The 11,504-nt window shown below is 39.3% G+C and overlaps 1 protein-coding gene across 2 annotated transcripts in view; it reads right to left on the reverse strand.

The window, feature by feature from the left end:
- Positions 1-6,298: 6,298 nt before the first annotated feature.
- The window catches only part of sptbn1 (spectrin, beta, non-erythrocytic 1), a 61,098-nt gene continuing 55,892 nt past the window's right edge, over positions 6,299-11,504 (reverse strand). For both annotated transcript variants that reach the window (XM_046065811.1, XM_046065812.1), the window contains 2 exons: positions 9,680-9,722; positions 6,299-9,428 (listed from right to left, as the gene is read on the reverse strand). In XM_046065811.1, the coding sequence (XP_045921767.1) occupies positions 9,219-9,428; positions 9,680-9,722 (253 nt within the window). In that variant the 3' untranslated portion in view covers positions 6,299-9,218. The remainder of the gene's footprint in view (positions 9,429-9,679; positions 9,723-11,504) is intronic.

Below are 11,504 nucleotides of genomic sequence, written 5' to 3' on the forward strand. Positions count from 1 at the left end.
AAAATCTAAAAACAACAGAGCTGAAGTCAGGGCAGCTCTCAGTCCTTCTGTGTCGCTTTCAGATCTGGAACGGATTTGAAGAAGAAGCAGCAGCGTGAAAGTTACGGCTGCAGAACGGAGCTTAATTTATTATTGCATTTCTCAAGTGAAAAGGATTTGACACTCTGAAAGGTGAAAAACAGCTGGATTGCAGACAGTAAAAGTGAGTGGGTCCAATTATATTGGTCTTAAAATACAATGGTTCCGATACACATGTAATGTTAGTTTGTAGACACATCAGCGCTGCATGGGGGGAATTCACTTAGGCCAGACTGAGTTCTTATGTAGGCTGTGACTTAAATACTACCCAGCTGCTCATGGAAATGTGTGATAAAGTAATTCCACGTCTAATTCCTCTCTCTATCAGATCAGGTTGCAGGTCCAAAGAATGCTATTTGATTACCAATGGATTGGTTCAATCAGAGTGTGATTTTGCTCTGTAGTTTGGCTGCATACAACAAGCGTAAGCTGTTGATAAGGATGCTATTTAAAGTGGCTGCTGTCGGAATTTAATAACCTGACGGTGGAAGGAGTAATTATTACTACATTTGGAGTAATTATTACTACATGTAGGGATACATGTACAGTATGTATGATTGCTTTTTTTTTAAATTATATTTTCCTGTGTGTATATCTGTGGGTATATGTTCGTGTATAGCAGTCACCCACACATTTACATTTACACAGAAGCAGTTTCTTCCCACAAGCCATCACTCTGATGAACAGCTGATTTCTGACTCACAGTGTCGGGAACAATTCCTGTGCAATAACCCAGTAACTCTGCCTCTAATCAGTCACCTGTTTACTGGTTTCCACTTATTATTTATTTATTCACCATTCTCTATTTCAGTGCTGTTCATACTATGTCATATTGTATATACTGTATACCAATACACCTACCTCAGGTCATAAGGTAGTCGCTTTTATCCAAAGCGACTTACAATTGCTATATAATATAAATATAATAAATAAATAATTTAGTTTAGTTTTTCGCTCGGCAGATCAGCAATGAAAAGCAGCCTCCCTCAAAGTCCTAGTGCACGACCTCAGAAGGGATTTAAATTATGAATTAGTGGAAACAACCAGAAGGATTATTTTAAGCCAATAAATACAAATTTTATTTGTATTATTCTATAGTATTTATCAATATTATTGCTTCTCTTAGTTGAGTACATGTCTGCACTGTAAAAAAATAAAAATAAAAATCTAAAAATTATATTTCTTATTATTATTTTGGGGGGCTTAGGACCATGTTATGGTGGCTTCAGCCCGTCTAAAATGGGCCCAACATGCCCATGGAGATGAACACATCAGAAAGTGATGAAACAGAGATTGTCACAGGATTCAGGAAAGCCTGAGCAGTGAGGAGCTGATGATTACATATGGATAGTTATGAGTCTAAACACTGCGGACAGAAGAGAAAACTTTGATCTCTGCAGAAGACGAGTTGAGTTTCATTAAAACAGACCGCCTAGGAATGACTGTGTGGGCTAGTTTGGAGTCTTTTGTTGTTATGTTTACCCCAGATGTAATAATCACACCCAGCAGAGCTGTTTAAAAGTCCATAAGACTCGCAAAGTGGGTGGATCCAATAAGAGGAGCTCATGAGCAACACAATCAGCTCCAGTCTGACTCACAACAAAAACAGAAACCTTATTAACCTATCTACTGTAAAAAGTGCAGACTGTACGCTTTATAAATATATGTAGTTTAGTGCCTAAACCTAATCCAAACTGCAAGCTTTTCACAACGTTAACCACGTGTTTTTGCAGGTTGTTGCATATTTATAATTGCTAACTTGACAGTATTTATTTATTGTTAAATTGACCTTGTCCAGAAATTATGCTTAGCCATTTGGATCATTCAAATGTAACTCTGTATTTGTGTTTATAACAAGTCAATATATAAAGAAGACACATCAACTGGTATTCAGCAGTGTTGGAAGTATAATTATTCAAGTACTGTAATTAAATTCTTCTCCATTGAACTTGTGTATGTCCTTTTACTTCTTCTCAACTGCAGTTCAGAGAGAATTTTTTACTGATGATCCTGTTTAGCCAATATCTTGAAAATATAGTCATCAGATGCCATTAAAATATAAAGTTAGTAAACTACAAACTTAACTACTAGCTCAAGCTTCACCAAATCAATTTGACTTCAGAGTAAACATGAATCTCACACACACACACACACACACACACACACACACACTAATCCAACCTCTGCTCCAATAGGACTTCCCCTCCTGTCTGTCCTCACCTTGACAGCAGCATGAGGGATTTTTATAGTTACACAAACAAACACATCTAATTATAAAAGGTAAAGGCTGTGTTTACCTCTGGGCTCCATGATGACACACACACACGCACACGCACACGCGCCTGCAGATGGAAACAGCTGCTGCAGCAAAACAAAAACAGGTCAGGCTGTGCTGCTGCCTGCATGTTGAGGTGAATTGTTTCAGAGATTAGACACAGCCGACACAGGGAGGTAGTGGTATGACTCAAGGGTCATTTATAGATTTCTTCAGGACCTTTCAGCCGCATCACATAGCATTCATCAGTGGATGGAGTTTGCTCGGTTGTCATCGCCACTGGTGGAATGCAACTTAGAAACAACTAACACGATTCAAAGTGCTTTACATAAGAGCCATAAATTGGATTTTTAGAGTAAAATAAAATAGGAGGAAAAAAATTTGCTATAATAAAGATTACAGTGCAGGTACAGTGCGGTGTAAGAAATTAATAAATAGTCCAACAATTAATTTAACAAAAGGGAATGTTATGTCAGCTCTGCCTAGGTGGAAGAAGTACTCAGACCTTTTACTTCAGTAAAAGTAACAATACCTCTGAACAAATATGTAAATGCTCCATATTTGCATAGCACCTTTCTAGTCTGATCGACCACTCAAAGCACTTTTACACTACATCACATTCATACACTGGTGGAACAGCCACCAGGGGCAATTCGGGGTTCAGTATCTTCGACGCGTAGCCTGGAGGAGCCGGGGATTGAACCGCCAACCTTCCGATTAACGCTCTATCTCCTGAGCCAAAGTCGCCCCTGTGGCAATTTCAAGACTTACTTAAGTACAGAAGTATTAGCATCAAAATAGACTTAAAATACTAAAAGTACTCATCATGCTGAATGCCCCCTTCGAGAATACTATATATTAAAAAATTTAACTACTTGATTTACTGCCGGTAAGCCCAATCTATACTTGATTTATAATGATTTATTAGGTCATGCCCTCTGTAACACTGGTTTCAAAATGTGCTCTGACTTGATGCACAACTTATGCAGCATCTCAACTATCTGTACTCTACTAGTATAAAGCCGCCATCTTGTGGCCAAAATGCAAAAACACACTGAACTGTAAACAGCTGATTAAACACTTCTATTAAAAGGCTTCAGTTAAAGACTCAGCAGCAGTGCCAAAACAGGAACAAGAGAGAGTCTACAAACTATAAACAAAAAGCTAAAACCTTGTTCATTTTGACACATGACACAAGACTTTCTATGAACTATTTGTCTTTGTTTGCTTCTGTCTTTTACTCCACATGCATTGTGTCCCTTTTTCCAGCAAAACTCAGCTGCAAGTCTCATTTTGTCAATTTAACAAAGTATAAAGCTGCCAGGACCTTAAAATAGAAGAAAAATGACACGCCTACAAAAATGTGCTAATCTGTAGTGACTTGATATAGTATTATAGAACAGTTCACCTTAGAAATAAAATCACAAATACAGCAGAAAAAAAACCCCATAAACAATAATAAAGTCTATTTACATGTTGAGGCGTTTTATCCCAACTCGTTTTGGTTCCTAAAGTCTATGTCTGCTTGAAAATCTAATATTCTTTAAACATTTCCCAACATAAATGAGACACAATGTGGAAGCATCACATCAGCACCTCCAGTTAGGTTTCTCAGATCGCTTCTATGTGATCAATAAATAAGTTGTGTTACTGTAAATAAAACATGCTCAGAGAAGGAGAATGTACAGTATAAACATTAGACAAAGACTCTGTACAGTCTCCGTGTTTAATTAAACACTCTGCATGCAGTTTGTAATCCTGACAAATCCCAGCTCCCAGTGTAATCTACTCCCCACACACACACTTTTGGTCATTTGGTTTTAAGAAAAGTTGGGTTTGATGAGGTTAGAAACTCTGTGACGTCTGCAGGGAACAAACGGTTTAGAATCAGCAGACTGAAGCCGATTCCCTCGGTGTGATTGTCTGGTATCTGTCTGAGATTTCTGCCACATCTCCAGTGGAGATGGAGGCGGATGGAATTTAGTTTGTTCTGTTCAAAACATTCAACATTTACAGATGCATTTCAAAAAGTTAGAATATCATGGAAAAGTTAATTGTGAGCGCCAGAACCAGACTGAGAGATGAAAGGTTCAGGAAACCTTTGCATGTGTTAATCAGCTGATTAGAGATCTTCTCAGGTCGACATTTCTGTAAATTCTTTATTCTAATACATTTTGAGATACTGGAGTTTTGATCTGAAAGGCGTAATCGACAAGATTAAAACAAAACAAAAAGGCTTAAATTATTTCACTTCATGTGTAATGAATCTAGAATATATGAAAGTAAATTACAGAAGAAAATCTAAATAAATTTCCCGCGATATTTACATTTTTTGAGATGCACCTGTTCAGTAGCTCAGCAGACAGTCTATGGAGACTTGGCTTGGGGACCAGAGGTTTGCCAGTTCAAGTCCAGCATGAACCATTAGACCAAGGCTCTGCACAGTGGCTGCCCACTGCTCCTCATTAGGATGGGTTAAATGCAGAGAACTAATTTTGTAGTTTGTGTTGTACTGGGTATAATTTTGTGTGACAAATATAAAGTTGATTCCTCTCTTTCAAAAACTCAATAGCAGTGTTTCTCTCCAAAAACAATGTCTCTAACTCTTGACAGACCTTGCTGTGGACAGTTTTTAACTATTTAAAAAATAAATGCTTCGTCACCTCTTTGAGCATCACAAACTAAATTCTACTTTGGGAAGCTTCTGTCCGGACCATCCTCTAAACTTGACACCTCTGAAATGGGACGGACTTTTTTGACCCACTATGACAGGTTCAGTCCTGAAATGTGGATTTTGAAGGAGGTTGAGCCTTGCATAGAAAAATTAGACATGAAACTACTTTCTGCTTCCAGTCACGTCCCTCAAGCCTTCCCAGCTGGTGGCAATGTGGCAAGTGCACATCAGGCACCAGGCCAGACTACAGTATTTGAGTCCAGTCTCGGTCTTAGACTAAGTTAGGCCCAGACAAGTTGTAGTCAAAAATGCTGAGACTGCTCTCTCTCAGTGTCTCTAAATTCCCCAGAAAGACAACTCTTTAATATCAGGTCACTGTGGCCTTTTGTCATTCACAGTGCAGGTGTCCAAAGTGCGTGTTTGCCACTAACTAATCATCCTCATTGCAGATGTGTAGTTTTATGCACAGATGTGTGGAAAGAGATCAGACTCTCACAGTTAACTTGTAACATTGAGCAAACACAGTTTCTAACATATTTGTCCCTTTCTTCTCTGGACAGAGATGCTTCTCTACAAAGTTACAGCAGGGTTCTGTGGTGAAGAATATTAGATTATTCATAAAAGTGGGCTTGAAAAAAGGGTTTATACCTGCCTTCTTAGCTTTTTAAGCTTGTTCATTAAACTCCTTATGTCTGTGCTTAAAGGCTTAAAGTCTGAATGTTTAACTTTCTGCCTGCAAACTCAGTTTTGAAGTTTGCACATCCAGTTTCAGGGTTGCAAGCTTAATTTCACAAGTTGTGAGGCAGAAAAAAAACCAAACATGTGGTGTGAGAGCACGCTCGCTGACTTCTGACGGGTTCGCTACGTGGTCAGATTCTGCAAACAAAGCTTCAAGGAGGGCGAGAAAGCTTCCCTGGAGCTGCTACACACAATACAGCCGAGACCCCAGCCGGACTGCAGACTTCACACACACCAACATCTAAAGGATTACTCTGTGTAAACTCAATGTAGGAGATTAAAGGCTACATTGGCAACTCATGTTACCATAAAGTTAAGAGTTAGCAGTAATAGCTCTGGATGCGTTCAGTGCTTCTGAGGTGGCGTTTAGGATGTCAGCGTCTTCACAAGAGGTCAACCGCTATTATTTGAAATACCAGCAAGAGATGCGTTTGGCTTGACAAACTAGCTTTTAAGGTTGTTAATAATCATTATGAACACACACACACACACACACACACACACACACGAGAAAACAAACAAAGTCTGTTTGGTTCATTTTAAAAGCATTTTAATGGCTTTTTGCACATATGTAACAGAGATGGGGAGAAGTCTACGGGTGCAGATCCAACTAGCAGTGACCCCTGGTCCACATCACACTGACTACCTCACCTAAGAACCTTGGCCCCGCCCACCCCCATCGTGTCATTATTGATTGTGCAATATGAAGAAATATCTCAGTACTATGGTTACAGTGACAGGAATGCACACTATATTTATCAAACTGCCAGAGAATGTAGCAAAAAGAAAAGAAAAAAAAGAAGAAGAAACAAAACAGGAACCATTTCAGGACCAATCACCAGGTGAAAAGTTATTCAGTTACTTGAGAGAGCCAGAGCCCGACCCAACCAACCCCACCACCAAGTGGGGGGAAACAAACACACCCACCTGTTCCACTTTGGGATTTCCTGGCAAGTTAATTAATGACAAAAGTACAAGTGAGCTCAAAAAACAATTCAAGCTTCAATAGAGCAGGTTCTAAGAGAAAAGTTTGGATTTGTGGTTAGTTTGAAATCGAAACTCACCTTTTCTGACAGCTGTTTTTGGCATATTTTGCAAAATGTGGAAACAGGCTTCCATAGAATACGCCCTCATCAGGCTGTTGGGAAGTGCTATTGCGTCAAATAACAGAAGTGAGGAGTGAAATTTTGGCACACAAGGTAAAAAAAACTACTACAAAACTGAAGCACGCACATTTAAAGATAACATGCGACAGGAAGGCTGTTCACATACTGGAGGTGTGAAAACTTGACAAAAAGGTCACAATTCTACCTTTAAAAAATGAGCACGCTCACACATCTGTTTCTGTTCGCTCTCAAATCTTGACTCCGATTTATTACAGAGCAAATATCTTTCAATTTTGTCATTAAAGAACTCCCATAGTAGACAAGTAACCGAACAGATTTCACTGCAAGCAAAAGTCTGAAAAAAAAAATAAAATAAAAAGTGTGCTGAAGCCAACAAGCAAGCGACTATTATTCTGCAACATTACTCACTTCCAGTAAATGCTTTTTAGAACCAACTTGTCCACTTAACAGCAATGCTTAAAGTAATTATGTTTTTATAGCACTATCTATGCCTTCATACTTGTCAGACTAAATAAACCTTAGACATAGCTTAACTGTGGAACAGAAAATACACACTGGAGGAAACAAAAACACATTCCAAGTAACTAAGGGCATAAGTAAATGTTTCAAAAAACGTAAATAGAGTAGAAAATAAAACTTACTGGATGCTTTAAAGTTTGAGTAAACAAAGATTCTTACTGGTCTTAGTTATTTATGTCCCCATCGAGTTGACTTGCGCTGACTTTGATAGCTCCTTCATTCAGATTTGTTAAGTGTGCATATCGTTAGATTTTAAGGTAAAGAAAGTTATACTCAAATGAAGCTTATTACGGTTGGTAGGTCTCATTAGTAGTAACAATAATAATAATAATAGGTGAAATTAAAACACAGGTTTATTTTTTTAACAGTTTGTTATACACAAGTTATACATACAGTTCAAATCACCGCAGGGTAACGCTCCAAATTACAGCCACTTTCTGTTTCTGTTCTTCCCGTGCTGCTGCAGGAAATAGACAGCACCAGAACTTCACACAACATAATGATAATAATTTGCTTTTTACAGGTTTGTTTCACAAATTAACCGACAGAAAAGCAGAGTTATTCAGTGCACAAAATGCTTTTAAGATTATGTTTGTCCTTTGAATTGCAATTTTTTTTTCTGCTCTTCAAAGTTCAACACGTGTTAAAACGTTTTACATTTAGCACTTTCACAACACGACTCTGTACTTTTTAAACTTTACCATAGGGTTAGACATTTCAAGTAATATTACAAACATGTGAGAGGGCGTAATTTCAGAGGTTTACCCCGCTGTGGTCTCAGTTTTCCCCACTACAGAGGGATACACGTCATCTTGCAAAGACAAGGCCTCGCAAAAACTGAAGATGGACCCTAACAGGAACTACCTACAACTTCCCAAAACGGCAAAAAACAAAACAAAAAACTGAGACAGCCTGGGAGCGTAAACAAAACCCACAAAAGGCAGTAGTCGACGAAAAGCTGGGATGATGAGAAAAGCAGGAGGAAAAACAAAAGAGTAGGAGATAGAAAACACAATTTATAGCAATAAGAATAATAAACGGGAATATTCTGGGAACTCCTCTACATCGTGTTGTTGTTCAGTGGCAAACTCTGGTTTTTATTTTTATTTTAACAGCAGCTGCCTGAAGCATTTGCAAACCCCCTTTAAATTCTTCTCCTTCAATCCGATCTCGTTTTTTTTTTTAATTATTATTATTATTCGTTTTTCCCGCTCCGTATCTTACAAAAACCGAACAGAGGATACAGGTGGTGTGTTGTAGCTTTATTGTAGCTCTGAGCCAGACCGGACGGTTGATAGGCACAGAGTGGAGAGTTTTGGCTCGGAGCTTGCATGCTGGAGTCACGCTTTGACAGGAAGAGGAGGAAAAGGAAGAAAGTCTAGAAGGATGGGAGAAAATGGCTGTTTGGGATTTTATTTAACATAGCAACTGCTTATGTTGTATCTGCTGGATGCTCTTAAGAACCGTCCTCGTCGTTAAATGAGTTAAATATTAGTAAAAACTGGTGATGTATGTTTTTGCTCATTGATCTATAATTAACTACCTGGCAATTTATTAACATTAACAGTTTTGTTAACATTTAAATCCATTTAGAAGTAAATTTTATTTAATTGTGAGCGCGTATTCTATTAGTTTTTTGGTGTTACAGTATCGGTTGCTACAAGCTGACTCTAAATCGAAAATTCGGTCAATTGACATCTTCAACAAATATTTGACAAAAGATCGATCGATAATGAGGAGCGACCCCAAACAGCACCGAGGGGAAGAGGAAGGAAGGAGGGAGGGAGGAGGAGGAAAGGAGGAGCGTCTATTTCTTCTTGCTGAACAGACTGAAGCGTTTCTCCTTGTCTTTCTCTCGTTTGCCCGGGCTGGACTCGGCCGCTGCTGTTGCGACTGAGGCTGGCATCGTCTGAGCGCGTGCGGCGGGGGCGGGCGTGCTATGGCTGCTGGGCGTGACCTCCGATTTGTCGCCTGACACGGCAGCCGAGATGGCCGAGATCCACGTGTTCATCTCCTCCTGGAGGGCGAGGAGAAGGAGAGGGAGGGAGGGGGTCAGTAAGAGCATTTAAAAGAAAATGCAAACATTTAAATATGTCACAAAAACAAAACTTAAAAAATTATAACAATAATAATAATAACAGTTAATATAACAAATATATCGAATTACTGGAGGACAGAGACCTGGAGGTGGACTATGACAATGGTGCCCACTGTAAATATATAAAGAGAAGGATGCACCATAATATTGAAAGAAAGAAATAAACTCACGTCATCTTTGGCTTGGAAGAGATATTCATTCCCATCAGTAATCCTGTGGAAGTCAAAAGAATGCATTAAATAATAACCAGAAGTGTGCAGGACTCCTCTATCTACAGATGGTTTACTTTACTCTGGTTAATGAATTTTAAAGACGCTTTAAAGCTTCACTGATCGATATAGTCGATAATGCATTAAATGCGTGTTGTGCAAAGGAACCCACAGAGAATTTGTCACTTTTAGCTCCTAGTTTTGGGATTACAGAACATTTACGTTTGCTTCAGTGTCAGATGTGGTGTTTTCCAGCTTGTGGAGGAGTTCTGTCCAAGAAAGTGGCCAAAAACATCAGTGAGTGCTCTCCCAGCTGAACGCCGCAAGCTGAAACGTGTTGATCTCACAATTTCCACGACAACAACTAAGTTGTTTTTTTATACTGCAAGTGTTGCTGAGAGTTTTGACTTCATAATATTTCCCTTCTCGATGCACACCTTGGAAGTAAGATTTTGTCACTTATTATTATTCTTAATTCAGTTTAGGGGATAAGCACACGCTTTAGTTTTGGAGAGTTTCTTTTTTTCAGTTTTTCTACACTTTTGGCAAACTTGCACCACTAAAAGTATGCCGAGTACTTATGTACGTACAGACAGATATACTCTGATAATGAAGAAAAGGCAGGTTCTTGAGTTACACGGAGTGTCTTTTCTCTATGATTTGAAGGGCTAACACCCAGTAGTTGAAGATTCGATGCTTCAATGGGCGGAGCCTGATTCGACGGACATTCTCACAGTCGAAGCTTCGCAGTGAAACGTGAGGATCATGCCATTTTGGTGATATGGGGGTGCTCAACTTCTGATTTGGGGGGGGCTTCAAGGGTCTTCAAAAAGCATCAGTTTAGCTGGAAATGTTGAGTGTAAATTGAATGAATAGAGTCTGCAGCTTCTCAGGATTAAAGTGGAGCTACCATGTGTAACCCCCCACATGATTCGAGTATCAGTCGACTACAGGCAGGGCTTGACGATTCTGATTCGACTATATACATCCTTAGTCGGGGACAGCCCTGATGATTTGTAAGCAGATTTATGGATGTTTGTCCACAATGGGTAACAGATCTGAAACTGAAACTACAAACACTGTTTCAGCTCTCTGTGTTAAGATGCGACCGAGTTATGACTCACAGACGGAGTGCAATGTTTGACACAAATTGCAGCACTTCACTGCAGGCAGCATCTTTATAATACCTCACACTGCTCCCTTGGTGCCCCCTCTCAGTCTGCATTTGCTTGAGAAACAGAACTTCGTTAAAGGAGAAAGAGTAACTAACTGTATCATCCGTTAACCAGTCAGATTCGCAAACCAAATATGTTCCTCGTTTTATCTTTCAGTTACAGTTCGGCGCACTGTTCTGATCCTCAATGTGGGTCTGCGAAACAAAGAGTGAGTGTTTCCATCATCGGGATGCTCACTTGAGCTTGAAGACGTGTTTCTTCTTCTTGTAGTCCAACGCCACCTCGCAGACGGCATCCTTCAGGGTGACGGGAATCTCGCTGTGGTAGGGAATCCCCTGACTGGCGCTCTTCTGATCCTTATAGAAACCCATCTCCTGCTGATTGATCACACAGTACACATTGTGCCACGACCTGCAGAGACACAACGAGAGTCAGATCATTTATCAATATCTCAAAGTTAAATCGCTAAAATTACAGATCTTTTACCATTTTACCATAAATTTAAAAAAAGAAAAACTTGTCTTTGGTCAACTATTTCTATTTTACAGAAGTAGTCAACACTTAGTCTAAAACAGATGAATCCACCTCAAAACTTTAATTTAGATTTTTTT

Source organism: Micropterus dolomieu, linkage group LG12, assembly GCF_021292245.1.
Source record: "Micropterus dolomieu isolate WLL.071019.BEF.003 ecotype Adirondacks linkage group LG12, ASM2129224v1, whole genome shotgun sequence".
In the NCBI taxonomy this organism is placed as follows: Eukaryota; Metazoa; Chordata; class Actinopteri; order Centrarchiformes; family Centrarchidae; genus Micropterus; species Micropterus dolomieu.